Raw genomic sequence first — 27,261 nt, forward strand, 5'->3', positions numbered from 1 at the left:
AGGCAATCAATTTCAATGCAACGAAAAGCATACGAAAGAATATTTACTTCTACGTCGGATCATATACTTCACAAATATCCCCGCGCCATAGTATTTCCTCAACTTAATTTTTTATATTAAAAAATGTACCCGTTTCTTCCCGTAAAATCAAGCTCCCGAACTTTGAGCGCTTGATACTCCCGTAGTTTTCGTTTGATTAACTTGGAACTTTGATATAAGAAAGCCAGATGTATTATTGACAATTTTCAGAAAACAATTTTTTCCATCACGAAAATTGATAGATTTGTTTTAAACAACGTAACTCTCTGCTAACTTTGAAACCATGGGTCAATTGAAAATTGATTGGTACTGTTGTGTGCCGTAGAATGCAAGAAATACATGTACGTAGATCATTCACGTTAAATGTCAGCAGTATATTCAATATCGCTTGATATTTATTCTTGTTTTGAGCTCTGGTTGTCGCTTTTGCTCTGCCTAGTAAGGCCAAAACAAAGCAACAGGAAAGAGAAAGTCTCTCAAAGCCGTACGCAGTTGCCATGTCGTGCACCGTGACGCATAATACCCTGGCAGTCCACTGGTTCCTTCTGCCGAGTCGATGGCAACCACGCGCCTCTTTTCTCCTCCTTCTCCCACGACGAAGCTGCTGGTACGTTTGTAGAAACATTTACATAAATATTAAACCGCATTGACTTTATTAGCGATATTTAATGTAAATGTTATAAATACTAGTCTTCATTTCATCGTACAGCATACATCGGTACCTATTAATTTTCAATTGATCCATTGGCTTCGAAGTTAGCAGAGATGCACGTTGTTTAAAACAAATCAATCAATTTTCGTGGAAATAAGCAATTTGTTTTCTGCGAATTGTCAATAATAGATTTGGCTTTCTTGTATCAGAATTCCGGAAAAAACGGGTACTTTTTTAGAAAAAAATAATAACAGGAACTACTACGGCGCAGGAATTGTTTTAAAATAAATTATCCAGCGTAGAAATAAATTTTCTTCCTTATGCTTTTTGTTGCATTGAAATTGATTACCTCGTTTAGATGACGATAGACATCCTCAAACTCGGGTGGCTTTCTTTTTTTACAGACAGTAGCAATATTCAAACGAGATCAGTGGTAACTCTTGAGGGACTTTCCTTGTAAGATACCTAGAGGTCTTTGCTTATCAGGGTGCCATTTAGAGGTGTATGTTGGGGTTTAGAAGTCCTTTCATTGCCTGGAAACCCCTATCTCTCTCCCTGTTCCTTCCTGTTTGAGCCCTTGGAATTTCCTTCATCTCTCGCCCTCGCTGTTGCCACCTTTTGGGTCTCTTCCCCCATCCAAACCCAGCCAGCCTTTTTCCCCGCCCTGATGCAGCCATTCCGACAACCCCTTTGCTCGAGCAGACCCTGCCAGGCTCCGCACACCAGCCTGCTCATTGATTCGTGTTTTACCCTCAAAGTTCCCTTCCCTGCAACTTTCATCCCTATACCCCCGTTGCCTCTTTTTACGATCCCTAAACCCCTAACACTGGCTTGCTCCTTCCATAACCCCCTCTGGAATCTAACCCTGCTCCCTTTGTGCCCTAAGAGACGCTCTCCCCTTTTATTCGGTCTTCATTCCACACTTTGGCACCCTCTGCCCATTACTCTCGGTGTTCTCCCAAGATGCCTCGCAACGGCAGCTACTGCCATGGGTTAGGGGTGCTTAAAGCTAATTCTATTCCATTATATTTCAAGTAATGAATTTTTTACTTAATATTAATGATAGCTTGCACTGCAATAATAGAGATAATATTATAATAGTAGTAATAATAAAATAACAATAATAAGAAATTTTTCTTCGCACTTTTACACATAAATTTTTATTTCAAAGGAGTAAACATGTTTCACTACACTGTAGCATCAGTCCTGCTGATTATGCAAGCAGCCCTGATGACGCTGCAGTGCAGTAAAATATGATGCATCCTTTAAAATATATATTTATACGAGGAAACGTGCAAATTATACGTTTATATTATACTTACTTCATATCTATCATTAATATCAATGGATGTCCACAATTTATCAGCCTGCACCATTCATTTGTCATTGCTCACTTCACGTGTAGCGCCTTAATTGTCATCGTGTGTTACGATCATAGGCAGGATGCTATCAAGTGCATTAGTTTCTTTTCATGTACCACTTTTCATACTAGAATGCAATTACAATAGACTTTTTATCGAGTGTGTGATGTTTGGATCGCTCGAAAGATGAAGTTGTGATACCATCTTCTAATTTTTTTAGGATTTATTTCCATGCATTTGTATGAATCGTTGAAAATAAATATTCTTTCTAATTAAATTGATCTATGTATATATTTATGGTCAAACGTATATCCAATTTTTTTCTTTTGCACGTTGTGCACAATGAAATGTAAAAAAAGCTAAATTTGGACGGTACTACCCTGCAAGCATACATGGTGGAGAAATATGGTGTCATGAATTTTTAACCCACGATATCTGATGCCAGTAAGAACAAAAATTACAAATGATGTTTAGGCCGAAAGCGCACAATTTTGAAACCATAGAAAGTTTGCACCAAGCGCTCCGATTGGCCGTGAGTTTGCCCTGTTGGTGCGCTCCCACTGAGCTATTGAGCTGCCTTGAATAAGTCTCCATCTCCAGTAGGCAAAGCATTCGAGATCTTGATTTGCACAGAGCATCCGGCGACAGAAAAAACTGGCGGCCAATCGGAGCACTTGGAGCAGAGTTTCTGTAGTTAAAAATTTGTACGTGTTCGACCTAAGCATCGGCAGTAATATTGGTTCCTATTGGCACTAGCCTATGTTAAATTTTCATCATCGTCATCACTGGTCAACAATCCTAGGATTGGTTTGACGCAGCTCTCCACTCAATTCTCCTATCAGGTTATCTTTTCACACCTCCGTATTTCTTCTCTTTCACATCCTTCTTTACTTGTTCCATATATTTTGTTCGAGGTCTTCCTTTTCCATTCTTACCTTCCACTTGTCCTTCGACGATTGTCTTCATCAGGCCATCATGTCTCAAGATGTGGCCTTAAGGTTGTTCCGTCTTCTTGTTAAGGTTTTGATGAGGCTTCTCTTCTCTCCAACTCTTCTTAGGACTCCTCCTTATTAACTCGGTCGATCTAAATTTTCATAGAAAAATTTTTCTTCCATTATTCTATGCCTCAGATCATTGTTTTAAGCGCCCATCATCGATATTTCTGGTCTACTATCACAGGGTTGGTTTGACACACCGTTCAACGTAAATGCTATGAGCCAGGTCGCCTGAGAAAGGGACTTGAAACCACCACCTTGAAATGTGTGAAATTCAAGGAAATGTGGATATATTGTTGCACCAATCTTGATGAAATACCATTCTCAGGATCCATACACATGGCTACTTATATCATTAGTGGATTCTCAAGTTAGAAATACCCTTCTAGAGAGAGGGACGTTCTACCTTGCAATATTTTTAAAATACCCATTTTTTCGATTTTGAAGCCTAAAATTCCGTTTTTATTCTTAAAAATAGATAAAATTGAAAACTTTTTAGACATTTAAGGATACAAAAACTATTTAAAAATTATAAATTAAAACATTTTGAAAAAATGTGCTGTTTGAGAACTCATTTAGTGGCTGACTCAAGGATCCTCTATAGTAATGTAGGATCACATCATCATGTGTATAAATTTCTGATTTCACCCCTAATTATACCTTAGTTCACCGTTAAACTCGGATCACTTACTCCGTCAGCGACGCATGTGGCGACTTTCGTAAACCCATTTAAATGCGCGATGACTGACATCACATTTAGAGGCCAAATTGGAAATCTTCTTTTGTGATATTCGTGAATGACGCTTTACAACAATGCTGTGCGAAGATCCCTTAGCTGAACTCCAACCCACATGTATGGATCCTGTTAATGGTATTATATATCGAGATTCGGATAACAATAAATCCACGTACCTGGATTACATTTCCTTGAACAACGCCTCCCTCATCTTGACAGATTGAATTATACGCCTTCCACTGTCTCCCTGCCTTATCTACATTCTCCAAATGGCCGTATTTCATTCAAAATCTCGTGGTATTCGAACACGGCGTTTTCATTTTCCTCGGCCTCAACCAATTTATTCTTTCATTCACATTACATTCTTTCACGTTCCTCGCTGAACACGACAGAGCTAATGTCGTCAACGTGTTTTTCGCTCTGGAGCCGTCACACGTTGGGGACTTATCAAGAATTTGAAAGTTTTCTGATTGAATTGGTATTTAGTAATATAACATTCCTGAGTATTTATGACTGACGACTGAGGTGAGAATTACTACAGTTGCACCTAAAAATGGGTAAGTTATCTGAAATCAGCCATATTTTCCAATTATTCTGATATACTTTGTGATAAGATGTTGACAATCGTTGGTCTCAATAGACTCTACTTTATTTTTAAAAATAGATTAAATTAATTTTTATAATTATCATAGTTATTATTATCTGTAAATAGTTGTTCTTCACTGCCTTATTATGTGTTTATTTATTTATGGAGGTTGGGTTACCCATACTACCACACATTTGCCAATATTTAATAAATGGAGTTGCTGAATTTGTGGGATAAGTTACCAGTGCTACTAGATGAGACTTTTCAAGGGATCATGCCCATGTTAGGTGAAACACTATTGAGCTAATGTCGTCCACGTGTTTTTCGCTCTCGAATTGTCTCACGTTGGGGATTTATCAAGAATTTGAAAATTTTCTGATGGGATTGGCATTTAGTGGTATAACATACCTGAGTATTATATTTTTAAACTAATATTCACATGGACAGCTCATAATTTGAATAAAAAAATTGAATGATTTCGACCTTACACCACTGACATATTAAATGAAATAATATAAATGAAGTTAATATATATATATGGCAGTCGAACTGAAATACCTGGGAGTTACGATAACTTAACTTATCGTGGGGAACACATAAAATAAATATTTTTGACTGTGCCCTGAAGAAGTCAGGATTCGTCTAGCGTATTGTGAGCAGATTTTCGGATGCGAAACTGAAAGAAAGGTGCTACTCCGACACTCTTCCGACCACAACTTGAATATGCAGCTAGTTTATGGGATCCGGTGCAGAAAGACTTAATCCGTGAACTGAATAAAATATAAAGTAAAGCTGCGCCATTCGTCGAAAATTGATACGGGCTTGCAGACAGCGTTACCGAGATGTTAATCAAATTGGGCTGGGAGCCCCTGGAGACTCGGAGGCTGCGCGCTATAGGCTTATATTGCTTGAACAACCTAGAATAGATATAAATACTCCAAAGGATGAAGTTCGCCATGAAAAATTATTTAGACTTAGCCAGGATTCGAACCCGGGTCTCTCGATTACCGGTCAGGCGTATTAACCAGTTCCATCACCAAGCCATTTTCTCAGATAGTAATGGATATATTTAAGAGCGACACTGAGAACATCATATTAGGGTCCCATTATATTTCCAGGTCCGGCAGAAGCGATAAACTAAGAAAGATATTTTGCCGAACGGATGGAAGTGGGACTTCGTTTTTCCCGAGCTTTAAAGGACTTTAATAAATGCTAGTCGTGATCTTTCTTGAGCATTTGTCTATATATGCAGATGGCTGGTGTCCTAACACCCCGTGCTACACGCATTTTCAGGCGGCTTGCGAGGTAGTACGAGGTACTTCTGGCATTTTGCCGAATGGATAGGTATGAGAATACGTTTTTCCCCCGAACAACAGAGGACTTTTTAAATTCTTGGCGTGATTTCTTTAGAATTTTCGTTATTTTTTGCTTATTTTTCCTCTTTATTTGTACTACGACTGTTGTCATACACTCCTGTTGTGGCGGCTTGCAGGGTAGTTTGCAGATGTAGATGTGGAAAGACGGAAATTCCATGGGTTTTCTTTAGGCTTTCCGAGTTATAAATCATCTTTTCACTGTACGTATCCATCGATTCTGATTGTAAGTGGTAGACAGATAATAGTATTAGGTGATAAAAGATAACTAAGTTAGCGGTAACCATTAAATTTTAGGTAATTTTTTTGATGGAGGCTCCCGAAGAGTGGTGCAGTAAGCGCAACTAGGTCTGTAGACTTTCTTTGCGTAGACTCATCTTCGTGAAGAGAGTTTCAAACCTGAAAACGCCTGCTGCAGTGGGAATACGTTTTTCCCCCTAAACATAAAGAACTTTAATAAATGCTATTCGTAATCTTTTTTGAGCATATGCTTTTTATACGTAAAAGGTTGGTGTCCTAACACCCCCTGCCACACGCCTTGTTAGGCGGCTGGCGGGGTAGTATGTTGATGAAATGTTTTTCTCGAGTGGCTATGGGGCCAGTAAGGATAAGCCATCCTTTCGAATCGCCCCGCCAGATATCGAAGCTCGCAAGGGCTGAGGGTTCGCGGTGTAGTGAACGTGACCTTCCCCACTATATGCACCCGTACTTTCGTATGCACTCTTCACAGTGACCTTCCTTACTCCTTTAGCCGTGTCTTTCACTACACCGGCTACACCCATTCACTTACATCTTCGCAATTTTTTTATCAGTCTCGATTCCCCATTCAACACCGTAACTACATCGCATTTACGTACCTGACAGCAGCTTTATACAAGGCAGTTTGGTTTTTCAAATAACATTATTTGTTCCTTAGTAACGCAGTTGTATGTGAAGTGCGTTTGGTGTTGTTTTGCGGATTTAAGTATGAACGACTTGAACGAGTAAAGGTTTGCTGCGAAGTTTTGTATTAAACTCGGAAACATAAGGTGGCTTACAGTGACGATGCTATGAATCATGCGAAATGTTTTAAGTGACATACGCGTTTTAAAGATCAGCCAATTGAAAACTATGAGCTTTCTGGACCAGGGGCGCAGCCAGGAATTAAGGCTGGGGGAGGAGTTTTGGTGTAACTAATACCGGGGTGTGTGGGGGTATAGATTACCCCAGATAGATTACTAGGATAAGCGGTAGGTGCGAGATTTTTTTATTTATTTTTATTATTTATTTATTGTCAAATTCCCCGTAAACAGCACATGACGGCCTTTTACAACGAGGGTTTCCAATATTAACAAAGTACAACACAAAAATCCATGCCCTGGATAAGGATCACTTACCCAGGCGGGATTCGAACCCACGACCTGGCAGGCGAGGACTTTAACCCACCGCCACCGAGATCAATAAATTGCGGAATTTTAAAATAAATGGTTCAAATTGGTGAGTTTTACGGCTTTCCGAGGGATGTTTTATTAATGCTTACACTATTCTTTCAGTAATATAAATCCAATGAAGCAAAATGGATTAAACTTAAGTATTTCTCTGAGCCCTGGGGGGGGGGGGGGGGGGTTTAACCCCCAAACCCCCCCCTCGCTGCGCCACTGTTCTTGACGGCCTTCCACTTCAATTGACGATTCTCATGTCAACCAGGTCAATACCCTCGTTCGAAAAAACTGACACCTGACTATGAGTGAACTTGCTGAAGAGAGTGGGATATCAATTAGGACATGCCACGGAATTTTGATTGAGAAATCATAGATGCACCGTGTTGTGGTGAAATTTGTTCCACGTCTGATGAAGGAAAACCAGAAGGCCCATCGCGTTCAGGTTTGTCAGGAGTTGCGTGAACGTTCAGGAGAAGACGAAACCTTCATGTCAAGAATCATGACAGATGAAAACCTTGTGACTGTCTACAGACAACAGCAGTGTTTTGTTGTAAGATTCCTTACAGGTTGATTATACTATCTTTTCCCTGTAATAATACGAGTATTTAAAACAGCAGCGAAAAGTTGTGCGGCATTTTGCAGTAGAAATACCTACGCTCTCCTTTAAGTCTTATGTGAATGGAAAATTCTTAGCCTTTCCTCTATCTGAAGAGTTTTTTTTCATCCCTGCTGTGATTGGGGCATCTGACATTCATTTCGGCTGGTGAGTCGCGTTATCTCGTGTTCCGGGCTATCAAATTATATTGCCTCCATAAATTAGTTAATGATATAGTTTAAAAAAACTAAGATAGCTTATTGAGTTAGGATATCATTAATGGCTCATGAAAATAGTCTCAGCCAAATTAAAGCCAATGTTCTCTCTCAAGTGTGTCCGATATTTTATAAATGGACTGTACCCTTGTAGAGTTTTTTTCTATTCTTAACAGTGCTTGCGTTACTGAAATCAACGATGAGACGTCAGAACGAATTTTGGATTTAAATATTTAAATCGATTGCTATCCCGTTTACTCAATACTGAAGTTAGTTAGTTAGTTATTTAATACTGAAGAGGCTTTGTACAGACATTGGTTGGACCTCACAATTTGAAACTGCTACCGTCTCTTTCCCAATCATCAGTTCGCTAAGATGTAATTCCTTCGAAACTAGTTTTACATTAATGAGTTCCGATCCCGTATTAGCAGTTAAATACGTTCATTTACTGACGACGCTGTCATCTATCGCGAGATTAGTCATCACTCGCTCGGGCAATCATTTTATTCGACCACCACGTGGCCGTGCAGTCATTAATTTATAATATCGTACGAATGTGGAGAAGGGAAATATCAGCTAGAATTTTCGCGCTGATACAAGATACACATTGTATCCAGCTATATATTGCGTGATACTAGAAATCCTGTACTCATTGGCATCCTTTGATTTGTGTATCGCATTGTGTGATTAGGGTTATATCTAGGTTATTCCACATTTCTATTACATCTGGGATTATTCATGAAATCTATTCTAAACTAGCAGTAATAATTTGCTTTTTCCAAATAATCCTGTGCTGAAATGAGACATAAACAACGTTGCTGAGAATTTTTTTTTGGTACGACGCGTTTCAACGCAGAGGCGTCATTTTCAAGTACTGCTATCCTTCGATTTGTGTACCCAATTGTGTCATTAGGCTAATATCTTGGTTATCCTGTATTTCTATTGCATCCAGGATTATTGTTGAAGTATAATTTAACCTGGGATTTGCCTATTCCTAATACTCCACACATCCAACTATTTCTATTTTCAGATATTTCGTTTTCTACGCTGAAATCAATATGTTATTTCCCATTTTATTTGTCTCTCTCATTGTTTATTTCCTCGAAAACATTCCCTTGAACCATTACCACATGTTAAGAAGTGAATATGAGGACAGCAGACTATGAAAAGGGAGGATTAATGGAGAAAAAGTAGGACACATGAAAAATTGAGACGATTCCAAAATAAAGAGCAGTAAAAAATTTATTAGCACTATTTAAAAAAATTTGTATATTTTTCTGTGGATATAATTTTTTCAAGCAACGTTTGCATTTTTAACAGAACTCTTTTTATACATTTCTACGGAGGCAGCATTTAATTTTTTTCTCTCAGCAGTCCACTGTGATAAAAATTAGAGAAAATACCCATTCTGCATTTGTAATTTGCCCTGATATGCTGAGGAATTATTCAGAAATTTTGGGAAGTTTTGAATGGCTATAAAATGATTTACCATACAGGTATGTATTTGTGATTTCAAAAAAGGAAGACGTTTTCCTATTCTTAAAAAATCCGCCCGGACACCGGACGAACATCTTATAAGAAGTACATGTCCGCACTAATCTGGACGTCTAGTCACCCTACTTGAACCAAACATCTGTTATTCACCTCTATATTAGAATGAGTGATGTGGAGATACATACTTATTGTCACAATCTCGAGAGCATAATACCATAATAAATTCAAGATCGATGCACAGTGCCTCGTGACAATAGCATTCGATTATGACGAGTGATCTACAATTGTGCCCTTTGCTGCATTGAAGTTAAGCTCGAAAACTCCGTACAGAGTTGGGGGGAGGTTTGCCGCTGCGGGTCCCTCGTCCTGCCCGTTGACGAAGAAATGGAGTGTTCCCATGCTGTTCACCATAACGCCAACGCGGTCACCTTCCTGAAATACATAAGGATTAATTAATTTCCTAATTTTTCAAAAAAGATAATCTTAAATCGACAGAGAACATGATTATGCGAATTTTTCTTTAGGAAATGTTATGAAAAATGGTATTGGTAATGTTTTCCGTTAAAAAATTCAGGAATCATTGATATGTCCTGCAAACGTGGCATTTTAATGCCGTTTGTCAGTTTGAGAATAGTCGTGGCATTTTAACGTTTTTAATGTCTGTATGAGATTCAATCTCATAGGCGACATGAGGTTAAAAGAGTGCAATTATTATCCCAATATTTTCAATTACATAATCTGAAACCTACAGAAGAAATGATTAAGTGAATATTTCTTTAGAAAACGTAATGGAAAAGGATATTTTGATAGTTTTCCATTGTAAAAAAAATGACGGTATCATTGATAAGCCCTCCATATGTGACTTTTTACGGTGTTTGTCCCTTTCAGTTACATTCTCATAAATGATATAAATTCCTTAAAAGAGTGGAAAATTTGCCCTAATATTTTCAATTATACGATACAAAATCGTCCATAGAAATGATTATGTGAACATTTCTTAAGGTAATGTATTGGGAAAGGATATTGGTAATTACTTTACGTTCAAAATTACGGTATCATTGATAAGTTCTTAATACATACGTGATTTTTTTCGCCATTTGTCTGTTTCAGCTTCATTCTCATAAGTGATATAAATTCCTTAAAATAGTGCATTTTTTATCCTAAGAATTGCACTTAAAGAATCTTAAATATAAAAGAAATGATTTAGTGAATATTTATTTGGGAAATGCAAAGAAAAAACCATTTGGTAAAGTTTTTCCTCTATAAAGTAGTTACGGAATAATTGATAAGTCTTAAATACGTGACCTTTTATAGCCACCGTTTTTAGCTTCATTTTCATCAATTAAATAAAGTCTTTAAAAGTGTGAAAGTATTTATCCTTACCTTCAGTTTATGAAGTTCATGTCCGAAGTTGGCTGTTTTTAAGGCCCCATTCATGTGAAAGTTTTTGTCGTACCTCATCCAGTTTCCAGATCTAAAATAGAAAGCAATTCAACCATCAAATAAGTAGGTACATTACACACTGATTTTTTTTAATTTGGTCAAGAAGAATACTGATAACAAGCGTTCTATTAGTTTATCATGAACTTGATACAGAAGTTGATTTTATAAAAAATAAAAGTGAATTGAATGCAGGGAACCCTAAATACACTTTTTTCCATAAATATTGTTATTGCATTGAAACCGACAAGTTTTTGCTTTGTGCATACTTTTTTATTTGATCTCCATGCAAATACATAGAGGTAATAGTGAGAGTAGTCATTATAGATGGGTAATAGGGTGGTTTCCTTTTTTTTTAATTGCCTAGATCGAAAGATTACTACTCCTGGAGTACATATTTCAAGTTTTTAGGTTTTTAAATGACTATATCTATTTTTCGCGATTAAATGAAAAGTGAAAATTTTCGAGCGCGCGAAAACGCGACGGCCAAGTGTGAATGCTGGGAAAAGCCCGCGTGACGTCTGGCTGCTGCTGTGTGATGCCACCTGGGTGCGAGGCTATGAACGCCGCTACGATGCAGGCTGTTTGCTGCCAAACATGGTGGTAGCGTACGGTGCCCTGCTAGCTGGTAGCGCTTGGCTTAAATAAGGATTATTAATATCCTTTCAAACGAAGGAAACTTTCCGACTATAGGCAATTTTTATAGGTGATTGTTAAGAGATGTTTCCCTGAGCTCTGTGCCTCATGCATACATTGGTATTCTCAGACGATGTAAAACTCCTATCTACTCATATAGAAACTAGGTCACTGTGACGTCACGTGGAGTGGCATCGCATGGGCGCCAATCTGTGCTTTTTCAAATGAGGTTAAAATTGATCATTAACATTGGTCTAAACTGGGATTTCTGAAACCAAAATGTGAATGTCAAAGTGGATAGCTTATTAGTGGCCCGGAGAGCCAGATATCCATGGTTCGATTCCCGGTCCAGGGGAATTTTATCACACGGCAATTAGTGTGAATTTATTTTGACTATTATACTTACTTCAGTCGGTTCATGTGATCTACAGTGATCGACCCCGGAGCGAAAGAGGTGACTCCCAATCCCATGTTGTATTTGTGCTTCGTTATCACCTTGTCGAGCATTACTTCGAACATCTCATTCCTTCTCAGCGGCCTTTCGGTTAAAACAAATCCGTTGAATTCTTCATCCATGCTGTAAGATAAAGCTTCATTAGACAAGCAAGGTGAAAATGATTTAAAATATTTTTGTATCGTTAATTTTATTGGCCCCTTCAAATACATTTGATAGGAAATCGAAACTTGAATCTTGTACGATGTGGAATGGCTTCATGTTACCAATATCAGATATTTTGTTACTTCTTCAATATATTTTAACTAAAATGTTTGACCGGTTCCGGCTGCTACACCATTTTCAAGTACAGGAAATATATTATATATATATATATTTTTTTTTCTATACTTGAAATATTTTTAAACATAGTTGTAGTAACAAAGTGTCTGCTATTGATAAAGGTTTATAACAGGAATAATGACCTGTTGGAATAACGACAAGATGAAATGATGACTTAACGATTTTTCTTCCAATTTCGTTTACTTCATGGTTAACGATTTCGTTGAGATGCTTTAATAGCATTAAAACCCATCATTTTAACCCTCTCTACCCTAAATCTGCTCCTGGGATAAATTAAATTTCAAGACTTCTTATTTTTTTAATGTTAAAATTTTCTACTAAATCTTAATTATTGTGTCAGCTACATATTTCGCCATTAAACTTTACAGCACAAAAGAATACGTAGTTTAAATCTTTCCTGTATAGAATGAATGAATGAATCCCTTAAAATGAATACATTTTTGACGTTGCTAACAACAGCATAGGGTTATAATAGGTTAACCCATTTTCGCCCACTGTGCTCATACGGCTATACCCTACTAGGCTGGGCAAATGAGGCTCTTTATGAAACACTGCACAGTGTTTTGTTCTCATATTGTCTCAAAATGGTGTTTAACCCTTTCAAACCCAGAACTGCTTCTGGGAGAAATCAAATTTCAAGACTTCTCATTTTTTAAATGCAAAAATTTTCTACCGTATCATAACTATTGTGGCTGCTACATATTCCGCCATTTAACTTTACAGCACAAAAGGACGTGTAGTTTAAATATTTCCTGAATAGAGCTGATACTGCATACGTTTTTGATGCTACTTAGTATAAATATTGGGTTATAATGGGCTAAAATTATTTCGCGTGAAAATTAAATATATTTCTCTTTATTCATTTTCAGCCGACAAGTACATTTAACCACTCAAATTTTTACCTTAAGAGAATTTGGTGAGATCGCATCCCAGACGAATGGGTGGAGGATCCTGGTGGGGCCTTCCTGTACTTTGGCCTGCTTATTCCTAGCATAGCAATGGGAGAACCTTCGACGTATGAGCCCCTAAGAATAGTAGGCCCCTGTCCTACAGAACACCTATCTAGGATTCGTACTCACCTATTTCCATTAAGCCTTTTAACTTTTAATGAGACACAGTGCACACTCATTATGAATGGGAATATCGGATCTGAGTGGAATACCTTATCACACTAAATACTTAGACGGCTCTTAAAGGCCCACTGCCTGCATTTAATTTTGTCCTCTCATTCCATCTAAGTTCTTTGGAACGCCAGTTTCCTCGTTTCAAGGAAAATTACCTAGAAAATAGCTTAGTCACTCAATGATACAACCTGAAGTTGGGTTTGGAGAGATGATTTTGGAGGTTATCTTTCACTAATCGTCAGGGTTGCAACCCAGGACCTTTCATTCACCAGATAAACGCCAGTGCTAAGCGTGAATTTATAAAACCTTGCTCTGTCTTACAATTAGTGTTACAAAAATGTCCATGGGTTAAGCTCCTCAGATCCATGAAAAGTGACGTTTTTGGTCGGAATTTCATGTTTTCTGGTTTTTCAGATTTTAAAAAACAACATTAACGGATTGTGTGCTTCTGCATTGATTTTTCATCTGTCAGGAAACATTAAACTAGTTGATATTACGACGCATCACTTACCCAAGCGGTAAAAAATGCAAAGGTCGATGTATACCAAACGCCAGAACCGTGTAGGTTAAGAAGGTTTACTAATTTCTCCATAAATTAAGTCTTCGTAAATATTGTCATACAATTTTATGGATATTAAAATTAATAAAAGTAGAATTTTTACTGCAAACGTTTCGGACGTATTTAACTCTCGGCTCTTAAAATTGTCTAAGAACTCACTTTATTTTCTGTGCAGATGTTCCGTCATCGCTCAATGCCACGTTACTGCCGCATATGGGGTGGAATTTCAGCTTCCTAAATGCTCCTGTGTCTGAGATTCCTGAAAAGATTTGATAGAAAGGTAGGTAAGTACTCATAATTCTTTGTTTTTGTGAATTTAGTAATAACACTCAGCCAGCTCAGATTTTCTCTTGATGCCCTTAAAAACCTTTACTGATAATCAGCTACCTGTTAATTCTTAATTATGGCTCCAAGATCTCAAGTGACAATGATGGCATTGAAAATAAAGCACTAGGATATTATTTAACATTAATGGATCAATATTATCGTGACCTTCAATGTGTTGTAATAATGAGGATATTTTCCATTTAATTCTGATCCACAAGTATCAATAGATAGTAAATTTATTCACGAATTCAAAATTTATTTTATTAATTTAATTTCTGAGGGAATAACCAAAAATATATGGAGGCCAACTCGTAATGCAGTTCACTATTTTTAATAAATTTAATTCGTTGTTCTTAGTTAAATCACGAAAATATAATCGTTTATCACCACGGTCTATGTGCCACAATTTTTTATTAATACGACTGATATATGAAAAAATATGAAAATATAGGGAGCAGTCTTCTCTATGGGTGCGACGCCTGGACGTTAATCGAACAATAATGAATATAAATTTGATCGACCGAGTGAGTAATGAATAAGTGCTTAGAAGAGAGGGAGAAAGGAGAAATCTTGTAAAACTCTTAAGGAGAAGACAACATATTTGGCCATATTATGAGACATGATGGCCTGATGAAAACAATTGAGGAAGGGCAATTCATCAGATGCTACACAAAGAGTATGTTTCTCCATGGAGGAGAGGCTTCGACGTTGACAGCAGCAGAGAAGTCAAGAGTGGAAGCATTCGAAATGTGGTGCTACGGAAGAATGATGAAGGTAAAATGGATCGGCCATGTAAGCAATGAGGAAGTGCTAAGAAGAACGAGAAAAAAGATAAGTCTTCTAAAAGCCTTAACCAGATGACGGGACAACTCATTTGGCCACATTATGAGACCTGATGGCCTGATGAAAACAATCGTAGAAGGTGGAAGGGGAGAAGGGCAAGGGACGGCCCCGATGAGTTACATGGAACAGGTGAGAAAGATTGCAAAAAAGAATTAAAATATCACTATGAAAAGGCAAGCGGATAGGAGAGAGAGGAATGGAGAGCTACGTAAAACCAATCTTAGGATTATTGGCTTATAATTATGATGATGATGATTGATATTATATATATATCCACCGAGTGAAGCCGGAAACTATGACTCATATAGTCCTGAAAATCCACTCACCTCTGATGGTTCCCTTAATTTGAACAGAATGCTCACTCCCACATTGAATAACGTTTTGCGCCATGTCCATTGTGAAGTTTTTCATGTCGGTTCCGGATTTGGTAGCGTGAAAATTCGTTGTCCATTCCCCACTCGCCTCTTTGTGACTGTTTATAGACAACAGGAGTGTTTTGTTGGAAGATTCCTTACAGGTTGATTCTACTATCTTTTCTTGAGTACTTCCCTGTAATAGTAGGAGTATTGAAAACAGCAGCGAAAAGAGGTGAGACATTTTGCGGCAGGAATGCATACGCTCTCCTTCGAGTCTTATGTTGGAATGTGTGAATGGAAAATTCTTAGCCTGCCTCCTATCTGTCGAAAGGTTTTTTCCATCCCTGCTTTGATTGGGCCATCTGACATTCATTTCGGCTGGTGAGTCGCGTTATCTCGGGTTCCGGGAAATCGAATTATATTGCCTCCATAAATTGTTAATGGTACAGTTTAGAAAAAAAAAAACAAACATAGCTTATTGAGTTTGAAGATCAATGATGGCACTTGATAATAGTCTGAGCCAAGTTTAAGCCAATGTTCTCTCTCGTGTGTGTCCAATATTTTATAAATGAACTGTACCCATTTATTCTTAATAGATTTTTCGTTTCTGAAATCCACGATGACACAAATCCAGACACAAATTTCAGATTTAAATATTTAAATCGAACGCGATCCCGTTTACTCAATGCTGATTTTAGTGAAAGCGGCCCTGTACCCCTATTATTTAAGCGGCCCTATTGGTTAGACCGTAAATATGAAACTGCTACCGTCTCTTTCTCAATCATCAGTTCGCTAAGATGAAGTAAAAACGTGGAAACTAGCACTATACTTGAGATTCTAGACCCGACAATGCAACACTCTCCGGGAACTCAATCTCCTTGCACCTGGGATCGTCCGCGGCCGCATCCAGCGTCGGTGACACAGACGCCTGAAGTGGTGGGGGATACTTTGGGGGGTGTTTTTTTGTAATATGAATGATAATCTGGGTATTTTTGGAAACACCACATATCGATGTGCATTAATGCTCTGAGCAGTCTGCACCGAGATTTCATGAAATGAGGACTTTAAATATTTTAAAAAGTTTGAGAAATTCTCCATTCACAAATCTGCAAGATTTCAGAGCCAAAAAAGCAAACTTAATGAATTCTATGACAACACGAATTTTGAAGAACCCATCATCAAATCTGCAAGGTATCCGAGCCAAAAAAGCAGGGATCTCTTTTCTTTTAAGCTCTATCACTGCGCACAACTTTTGCGAAGTTTAGGAAATAGCCCATCCTCAAATTTGCAAGTTTTCAGAGCCGAAAAAGCATGGTTCTCTTTACTTTTAGCTTTATTAATGCGCACAATTTTTGCAAAGTTTAATAAATAGCCCAGCCTCAAATTTGCGAGATTTCAGAGTCGAAAAAGCACGGATTTCTTTACTTTTAAACTCTATCACTGCGCAAAATTTTTAAAAAGTTTAATACATATCCCATCCTCAAATATGTAAGATTTCAAAGCCGAAAAATCATGGTTCTCATTACATTTAAACTCCATCACTGCACATAATTTTGCAAAGTTAAGAAATAGCCCATCCTCAAATCTGCAAGATTTCAGAGCCGAAAAAGCATTGTTCTATTTACATTAAAACTCTATTACTTCACACAACTTTTGCGAAGTTTAGGAAATAGCCCATTCTCCAATCTGCAAGGTTGTAGACCCGACAGTACACCCCTGTCAGGCCTCCCCATCTCCTTGCGCCCAGAATCGTCCGCGGCCGCAGCCGACGTCGGTGACACAGACGTCTAAAGTGGTGTGGGATGCTTTGGGGGTGGGGCTCCGCCGTTGCACTCCACCCTGGATGCACCGGGCTCGTCTGGGGGTGCGCGGAGGGAGGGAGAGAGCTTCGCCGGGGTCCCCACCTCCAGTTCCCGGGAGACTTCAGACACGGCCTGGGCATTGAAAACATAGCCTCCCACTCCACCTGCATTGCTCCTCGCATTTTTTTTTCGCCGTCGGCTCAGCTCTGGTCCATCTAATGGGTGGATGCTGTGATCTCCCCCCCCTTGCATCGCGTCCTCCGCGCTCCCCTCCTCCCCCCTGCCCTGTCGCGGTCTCCGCCGGCTGAGGGGTCGTCTCGACCGGGGAGGGTTGGAGAGGCTATCGCGCCAACCAACCAGCCATACGTTTAATCGTCTACTCGGGCGGGAGGCGGGTCTTCTTTGTTTTTTTTCGGTCCTCTCTCCTCCCCTATCTATCTCTCTCTAGTAGTCCGGTGCAGTTTGTGCAATAGACCCCTGGGCTCACACGCCGTTCGGGGTCCGGCATTAATGCAACGACGTAATTAACAAGCGTGCACGGATATCCTATGGCTTTCACAATAAAAACGTGGATTTAAATTTAATATTATTTATCCTATAAATTACAGGCCTCTTGCTAGTATAAAATTTATTACAATTTATAGTTGTTTTACTCAGGGACATTTTCCCCGTGTTTTCCTACATGTAATCAGGAATTAACGCAACAAAACAAGTACGCGAAATAAAAAATTGTTATTAAATTTAAAATTTATCAGAAAAAAATACAGCCCTCAGATATAAATGGTGACGCAAGTGTAATGAGATATTCAGCACACGCAGCAATCAACCAGCCATACGTTAAATCGTCCCCTCGGGTGGGAGGCGGGTCTTATTTGTTTTTTTTCGGTCCTCTCTCTTCCCCTATCTATCTCTCTCTAGTAGACCGGTGCAGTTTGTGCAATACACCCCTGGGCTCGCAGGCCGTTCGGGGTCCGGCATCAATGCAACGACGTAATTAACAAGCGTTCACGGATAATTTAAACTCTAATCCACACTCCTATAGCTTTAACAATAAAAAAGTGGATTTAAATCTAATGTTATTTATCCTATAAATTTCAGGCCTCTTGTTAGTAAAAAATTTATAACAATTTATAGTTCTTTTACTCTGGGACATTTCCCGATGCTAAATGTAATCAGGAAGAAACGCAACTAACAAGTACGCGAAATAAAAAATGTGTTCTTAAACTTAAAATTTATGATAAAAATATAATCCTCAGATAAAAATGGTGACGCAATTGGAATAAGGCATTCGGCTCACGCAGCAACCAACCAGCCATACGTTTAATCGTCTACTCGGGTGGAAGGCGAGTCTTCTTTGTTTTTTTCGCCTTTTTTTTCTCCCTCTATCTATCTATCTCTTTCTCGCTAGTAGCCCGGTGCGGCGGTGCAGTTTGTGCAATAGACTGGACTCGCACGCCGTTGTGGGTATGGCATCAATACAATGACGTAATTGATGTGTATAATTTAAATCAAGCTACTTCCCCATATTTTATGCTATGTAAATGTGAATTTAAAGTTTTATCTTATTAGTTCTATAGGTTACATGTATCCTACAAGAGATATTGATTATTATTCATACTTGTTTTATTCAAGGACATTGTTCCCGGTGCCACAACGAAAGAGCAAATGATTCCTCTAAAAAGTACAGGAAACTAAAAAATCCTAGCCTTAGAATTTATTGTTAACAATCCTTAACCCCTGACCCCTGGGATCGCATGCCGTTCAGGTCAGGTTCAGGTGCAACGACGTAATTAACGAAAAAATTTAAACGCTAAAAATTTAAACGCTAAGCCAATTCCATACAGCTTTGGCTATAAAAATATTAATTTTAATTTAATCTTATTATTACTATGGACGTCATGTATTCTGCAATTTCATAATTGCAGAATACATGACGTTCGCAGCCCTTCTTGCCTTCCACCTGTCCTTCGACGATTGTTTTAATTAGTCCATTATGCTTCATAATGTGGCCAACTAAATTGTCCCATTTTCTCCTTCAGATTTGTAAAAGATTTTCTCCCACTCCTCTTAGCACATCCTCATCACATGCTCGTTAGATCCATTTTATCTTCACCATTCTTAGGTGGTGCCAAATTTCAAACGCTTCCACTCTTGACTTCCCTGCTGCTGCCAACGGAAAGAGGAAAGAGAAAACTACCAGAATTTAAACTTTCTGTGGTGTCAAATTTCACCCTATATTTTGATTTTTAAAATAAACATATATTTATGGTGAGAATACTCTATTACGAGTTTCTCGTATAATGTTTCGTCGTATAATATTTTTTCTTCCCGTATAATGTTTTTTCTCGGTTCTCTAGGGCCAATCTTAGGGTTAAATATAGCCCTAAGATAGCCCTGAGGGCTATATATAGTGAATTCACGGCTGAACTGCAACCATGTAATACCACAAGAATAACTAAAAAACAAGAATTGCGGCGTCAGATATCACTTCCTATTTTGATTTTTAGCATGAAAATTTATTAATAGGTGAATACTCTGAAATAGGTGAATTAATAGGTGAATACAACGAAAAGAGAAAACTACCAGATTCATTAATTGACCTCTGGTACTTTTTTCCCGCGGCCACTTAGTAAACAGCAAATAATGCGACTAAACGAGTGCATGAAATAAAAAATTTGTTATGAAAATTAACATAATTTTGTTTCTGATAAAATAAGAGAATCGCAATCCTCAGGGATAAATCGTAATGCGACTGCAATAAGGCGTTCGATTCTCATGGCAACCAACCATCAATGCGTTTAATCGTCTACTCGGGCTGGAGATGGGTCCTCTTTGTTTTTCTGGTACCCTCTCTTCCTCTATCCCTCTCTCTCTTGCTGCGCGGTGCAGTTTGTGCAGTAGACCCCTTGTCTCGTACGACCTATGGTGTCCGGCATCAATGCAACGACGTAATAAACAAGCGTGCACGAATAATTTACACTAAGCCTGCTGCTTTGGCTAAAAAAATATTAATGTAAATTTAGTCTCATTATTACTATTGACGTCATGTATTCTGCAATTATGAAATATTTATTTTCCTATGGGACATTTTCCCGGTAGCGCTAATAAAACTGGTAGTAATGCAAATAAAAAGTAACTCCACGATATGAAAAATTTGCCAAATACATTTAGATTTATACAGCCAAAATTTGTCGAAATATACTGAAAGGTAATCAAGATGAATAAAATATGTCCTAATTTTAGTAATTTTAGCATCTCTGAATGCCATTTCTCACGATGCTTAGGTTAGCTCTGACTTAATTGCAGAAATTAGTGCGTAGAATTTGGAACCAAATATAAGACTAAAATCGAAAACGGTTCTCCCTTGCCAGCCAAGTCTGGGACTAAACCTGGAACATGAATGAAATATATGTGTAAATTTTATAAAAACGATGTTCAATTTAGGACATAGCGGCGCTGTTGTACACAAATTGGCTCGACCGCGCAATTTTAGTTATCGGTCATCGTCCATGCCTCACTGCTATTAAGAAGCATACTCTGGACTTCAGTTTTAATTAATTTTTCCCCTACTTCTATTCTGAGCTATAATTAGAATTTCCTCGCTATCACAGACCCTCTCAACCTGGACTATCATATTTACCGTTTACTTCTTGCTTCTCTTTTCGGTGGTTACTCCATTACTAAGGTTACGGAACTCCTACACTATCTGAATTTTCTTTTTACATGTAATTTTCTCCGTTAATTATCGAATCAAATGCCAACCCCATTTCTGCTAGCGCAAAGTGAGCTACGGGCGAAGCTAATTTGTACGACTGCGAGCACTGGCTCGAGTACTTCTCATTCGCCGAAGAAATCCCGTGCGTGATGGGAGAAGAGAATAATGTTTTCAGAAGCCCCGACGTCAGGAGACGTAGTACTGAGCCCGCTATCTCCTGGCCTCCCCTTTGGGGGTCCATAATTTCTCCTTTGGCGATGGAAATCCCACCATTAATGATCACAGCTCTCGATTCAATTTCGGAGCACTTCGTGAACTCCATTTACGCCGGGGTACGGGCCGCAGGGGCCGGAGTATGAGGAGGGAGACAGTGCACTTCGCCATCATCACGGACTTGTCGAACCCTCATCCAGCCATTAAACAAGTTTCATCTTGTGCCCTCGGTCCGAAGCTGCCGTTCAATAGGTGTTTCCCTTGCCTCGAAGAAAGATTGTTCCCTCCTGCTCTTAATTGAATTCCCTGTCGCTTGTGGCAACCATTTAGGGCTCCATGATTGGCTCGATAGAACCGATAAAAATTATTATGAAAGAGATTATTACCTATTAATAAATTTTCATGTTAAAAATCAAAATAGAGGGTGAAATCTGACGCCGCATTCTTGTTTTTTTAGTTGCCTCTCTTGGTATTACGTGGTTGCAGTTCAGCCGTTAAATTCGCTGTCAGCTATATTTAGCCCTAAGATTGGCCCGAGAGAACCGAGAAAAAACATTATACGAGAATAAAAACATTATAAGAAAAAGCATTATACGAGAAATTCGTAATAGAGTATTCTGACCATAAATATATGTTTATTTTAAAAATCAAAATATAGGGTGAAATTTGACACCACAGATTTAAATTCTTGTTTTTTTTTTCAGGGTGGAGGTTTTCGGGGTTAGCACCGCGTAGATTGGTCTCTGCATACAACAGTATCGCCGGCATGGAAAACACATTCAAACACATGGAAAAGAGTCCTCAGAATGAAACCCAGAGGGACAAGACAACACCAAGAGGGGCGGACCAATGAGAAGCCAACTGAGCCCCATGAACCAACCAATGAGAAGACACCGGCCTCCGACGGGGTGTATAAGAGACGGGCGATACCTCGGATCTCCACTTCATTGACCTGAAGAAGCCTGCTGCAATGCCGGCGAAACTGTTGTCTGCAGAGACCAATCTACGCGGTGCTAAACCCGAAAACCTCCACCCTGAATCTTCGCCATACCGCGAAAGCCTACACAAGGACTTCTTGTTTTTTTTATTTAACTTTCGTGGTATAACGTTGATTCAGTTCTGCCTTTATCATTTAAAACAGCTAAGGATTAATATATTCTGGTTTTATATGACGTAAATAGGAATTAGCTCCACCGTAAACGGAAAAATAGGAAGTAATACAAATCACAGCATTCAAGTAATCCAAGCACAGCTTCAACAGGAACACGAGCGATACTTTAGTCTTCGAAAAAAGATATTTGGAATTTTTTTATATTTTCAACAGAAATTTATAAAGGGTAAGGAGAGTAGCACCTTTTCGATATTTTTCTTAATCTCTCATAATTTAAATTTTGCATAATTTATTTCTCAGATGTAATATTTAAAAATTTGATGCCCTCATATTTTGGAATTCTGTCCTCCTATTCCAACTTCACGAACACTCATCATAGACGATAAAATCCTTAATACTGTGTGTCCTTCCCTTATTCCTAGGCGTAGTTGAAGTAGTATTTCTCCCAGGAAATTGTCTGCTTGAGAGACCGCATTACCTCCTCTGGATTGGTAATTTTTTCAATTGTTTTAGCTGTCTAAAATTTGCGAAATCTTGGAGAAATGTTCAGCGTGCATGGAATGTACAGGTATTAATATTTTCCGAGTGTCACATTTCAAAATTTCATTGAAGTATTTTGTCGGAGGTCATTTTGTTATATTTTGAATACAGATGAATGTTAAAATGGGTCTATTCTGTCAGCCTTGAATCTATTAATATTGCTAAAGTTTTAAAATAACAATACGTCAACAAATCAGACTATTCGTTATGTACTTATGTACGTTATGTACAGACTATTCGGTATGTACCTCTAAAGTAAATTCATTTGCGCTATGTTACGTCCAGCACAAGTATTCTTGAATATGCTTCTTGGTGAACTGAGTGATGGGAGTTGTTATATTAATGTTGTTCTAGTTGGTTCTATGAAGTATTCTTCTCCGAAATAAAGCCGGGAAAATACTTAGTCGTAATACCCATCACCTCTTCTCTGACTTCTCGTAGACTTGAATTCATGGAACCTTAAACGTGTCACCACTTCGAAAGAGACGTCGCTTAAGCTTAGCACAATCAGAGAAAAAGAACGTTGAAGCTAGATTGAATGCACTCTGCTTAAGTACGTCGAGGTAGCACGAGGAAAAATAATGAAAAACGTGAAGAGAAGCTGAGATTAACCCTTGATTTAAGCGCAACTCGTACGTTAGAAATTGTTTTCATTTCCTTCCGAGATTCCTCTTCTTAGGGATTTTTCTCTCCTCGTTGTATATCGTGAAGAAGTCGTATTTTTCTTACCAACTAGACTGCAGCTATCCCAGTATTGAACCAATTTCCATGTTACCGTTCCCATATTCTTAATTAAGTTTTCTTCTAAGTATAGACAATGACCGCGGCGGAGAAAGCAAGGATAGAGGCCTTCGAAATGTGGTGCTACAGAAGAATGATGAAGATCAAATAGATCGACCGAGTTAGTAACGAGGAAGTCCTAAGAAGAGTAGGAGAGAAGAGAAGCCTCATGAAAACCTTAACAAGAAGACGGAACAACCTTATAGGCCACATCTTGAGACATGATGGCCTGATGAAGACAATCGTCGAGGGACAAGTGGAAGGCAAGAACGGAAAAGGAAGACCTCGAACAAAATATATGGAACAAGTAAAGAAGGATGTGAAAGAGAAGAAATGCCTAGGTGTGAAAAGATTAGCTGATAGGAGAACTATTACCTACGCAGCATTTCCCGAAATCAACCACCAATATTGTTAAAAGAAGCTGTGAAAATCTTCATACGAAAATTTCTTCGAAGTAGTTGAATGGAATTTAAATTATACATGTATGACATAATACCATGATCAAATTAAAAAAGCGATTCAAGATCTTAGATTTGTCCGGCGTATCAAGTTCAGAAAGGATTCTCGGGCTTTCCACCGGACAATTGGCTCCATGTCATCCGACATTTGATCTAAGATCCCTCTAGAATGAAGAGTAAGTCGTTCCTCGAAGCGTCGGGAGACATTGAGCCAATTACTCGGTGGAAAACCCAAAAATCCTTTCTGCACAAAAAAGTGATTCCTTTTTACATTTTCCTCATGGACACATGTCCCCGGCCCTCTGTTCATATTATTATTATGATTACATATTGCTGCAAGTAGGCAATTTCTCGGTGGCAGCATTAGATTTACACGCATGAATACCAATTCAGATTTACCAATTTAGTAACCAAAAAAGAAGCAGAAAAGACACCTATAGTAAATAAATAATACATTAATTCTAATATCATTCAACTAATAATTGAACATCGACCCCGATAACCCAATTCCAAACACTCCATAAAATACTCGAAAAAGGCTATTCGGGTTTCCAGCCGGGTGGTCTCTCTCCATTCTGCCGACGTCTCGGAACACGAGTCGAAATGGCTTTTTTCGAATATATATGCACCCGGAAAGCATCAGATCTTACTTCACTCCATAAAATACATTTAATTCTAATATCATACAACTAACAAATGAACATTGATCCAATTAACCCTATTTCAAACACTCCCTAAAAAACACTATTTAATTAACCAATAAATGATGAACACTTATTCCTAACAATTTTCGAATTTGCGGGGAAGATCTTAAAAGTAACTTCAGGGAGGTCGTTCCACTCCTTTATTTCTCTATGTAGTAAGGATTTTATCAAAAAGTCAGTTTTCTGTTTTTTTTTACTTAATTTTGAATTGATGATTTTTCCTTCCCATTTAGTAGGGCAAGTCCTGCTTTAGACCGATTTCTTTCCAACCCCGTTCTTTAGTAAAGTCTTTGTACACCGCGCATAACCTATTTATGGAATATCAGGCCTTCGGAGTTTGTGTCTCCGAAATCAAACCGTATTACAGTAATGAATGGCGAAGGCTGATGCTTTGAGGAAATCTATTGCGGGATATAAAGTAAAACATTTTGCACTCTTCCTCATAAATATTTATTTAAAAAGTAGTCAACGTGTTTCATTACACTGCACACTGAGCACTGATGATGTTCAGTGCAGTGAAACATGTTGACTCCTTAAAAAATCAATATTTATGTGGAAAAGTGCAAAGAATTTCACTTCATATCCTATATTTGAGTAATTCATAACTGTAAAAGCTACTGTAAAGAATCTAAGATTGGTAAAGAAATTTTTGTGATAAACAGATTATTTTTTTAACAGAACAGGAGTCGTATTTAACAAAAAGTCCGATTAAATTCTAGACGAAAAATAAGTTTCTTGGCGCTGCGGACTTTATGAAATAAATTAACTCGGACTTTGCCAGCTCCAACCATTATTAGAACGATCTGCAAGTTTACTCACACGCAATTATAATTGAGCTGTTTCTCCTTTGCTAAATATCTTGATATGTTACCCGGAGTTTGTTTTTGTAATACCTAATGTCAATTTATTGCTAATTTTTCTATATGTTGGCCTTAGTCGGCAAAATTTTATCATTTTTACTTCCTTCTCGGACATGAAGCCCCATTTTAGGTCGTCTTTCATTAATGCAGTGAAAATATTTTTGTATCCTATACCCCCTTTTTAATGCCTAAATCGAAGTTTTAGGTTTAATAATGTGTACGCTATACAATTTAACCTCAAAAGTTTATCAAAAGTTCGAAAATCTAGGAATTTATTTTCCCCAATGTTTGTGTTTGACATGACAATGGTTGCGTAATATAAGGCATCTGGGACTTAAGAGACATTGATCTATTTCTCGAGCTTTCACCTGATTGGATGGTTTAGTATCTCTGAAACCTTTGGAAAAATTTGGACTCTTAGTTATTAAAAACTACGAGATTTGAGCAGTATTTCAGGTGAAATAGAAATAAGAAATCGGAGAATAAGTTCGGAATTTAAAAGGAAAAATCTAAGTGAAATTCTCAAATTAATTCATCTACTAACACCGGTGTATGACATTTTAAATTAATCTAATGTTAAATTGATGGAAAATAAATGCAGTATGCGGCTAAGAAAAGAAGCCTTTTCTCTGGAAAATTTTGACACGAAAGAGATGTTTTAGTTACCTTTGATGGATAAATGTTTTGAAAACATTTCTTGTGTATCTAAAAGTGAGCTTAATGTCACTATTGCTCATGAGGAACACTTTTCCAACTCTAGGAAATGAAATATTTATGGACGGCGGAAAACTGAAGCCTCGATGTTTGAACGTCAAGGCGACCTTTAGCCTCCGGAGATCCCCATTCCCTTCCGCGAAAAGACTGAGAGAAAGATTTTCCCGAAAAAAAATAACAAAATGTCTCCGCCATTGAAATCCTGTCGAGGATAAATGATATTGACGTTTCAACCGAAGGATATAAAACGCCGTCACCCTCCCAAGTGCGTCACGCTGGGAAGTCTGCGACCGGAAAAGGAGGAACTGGAGGAAAAAAAAGACTATGGCGAAGAAAGGGTGACAAAGATCTTTTTTCCGTCTCAGAATGAGAGTAAGTCGAGGGTGACAATCGTGCCACTTTGTTTTTCCAAAAGAGCGAAGGAGGAAATTATTCAATGGGTCCCGGACAAAGAAAGTCACCCGCAAAGGAGCAACTTGAGACTTTTCAATTCCTCAGCTTTATCGAGAGCAGCAATTGTTTCTCCGTGGAAGACGGGTTTGTTGAAAGGTTACCTCCGTGATGTCTGGATTTTTCCCGGCGAAAAATGGAAGTTAAAATGATTTAAATATCTCATAAAAAATAATAATTAAATTGTACGAAAAATCCACAAAGACAAAATCATGGCAGTACATATAATATAGGACTATAGCGATATAGTCCTCAAATTTCCTCAAAGGATAATGACGCCTCGGAAGTTTAATTGGTTGGAGCACTAGATTTGATTTTGGGTGATCCGAGTTCGAATCCCGGGTAAGGCGAATGTTTTTTTTTCTC

At 38.2% G+C, this 27,261-nt stretch overlaps 1 protein-coding gene across 1 annotated transcript; it reads right to left on the reverse strand.

Annotated features, from left to right (window-relative positions):
* Nucleotides 1–9,347: 9,347 nt before the first annotated feature.
* On the reverse strand, nucleotides 9,348–15,839 carry LOC124166813 (neuralized-like protein 4). Its single transcript, XM_046544506.1, has 5 exons — nucleotides 15,519–15,839; nucleotides 14,182–14,281; nucleotides 11,950–12,120; nucleotides 10,851–10,941; nucleotides 9,348–9,899 (listed from the first exon to the last, which is right to left on the reverse strand). The coding sequence occupies exons 1-5, from the start codon at nucleotides 15,805–15,807 to the stop codon at nucleotides 9,732–9,734; spliced, it is 819 nt and encodes a 272-aa protein (XP_046400462.1). The 5' UTR covers nucleotides 15,808–15,839; the 3' UTR covers nucleotides 9,348–9,731.
* Nucleotides 15,840–27,261: the final 11,422 nt, after the last annotated feature.

This window comes from Ischnura elegans, chromosome 10 (assembly GCF_921293095.1).
Source record: "Ischnura elegans chromosome 10, ioIscEleg1.1, whole genome shotgun sequence".
In the NCBI taxonomy this organism is placed as follows: Eukaryota; Metazoa; Arthropoda; class Insecta; order Odonata; family Coenagrionidae; genus Ischnura; species Ischnura elegans.

Bases quoted from the DNA above. Each gene is read 5' to 3' on its own strand.
- LOC124166813 (XM_046544506.1), bottom strand. From the start codon at position 15,807: ATGCATTCCTGCCGCAAAATGTCTCACCTCTTTTCGCTGCTGTTTTCA. The intron at 14,282-15,518 runs GTGAGTGGATTT...AAATCTTTTCAG, and splicing joins AATTAAGGGAACCATCAGAG to GAATCTCAGACACAGGAGCA. The intron at 12,121-14,181 runs GTGAGTTCTTAG...TTTATCTTACAG, and splicing joins ACATCTGCACAGAAAATAAA to CATGGATGAAGAATTCAACG.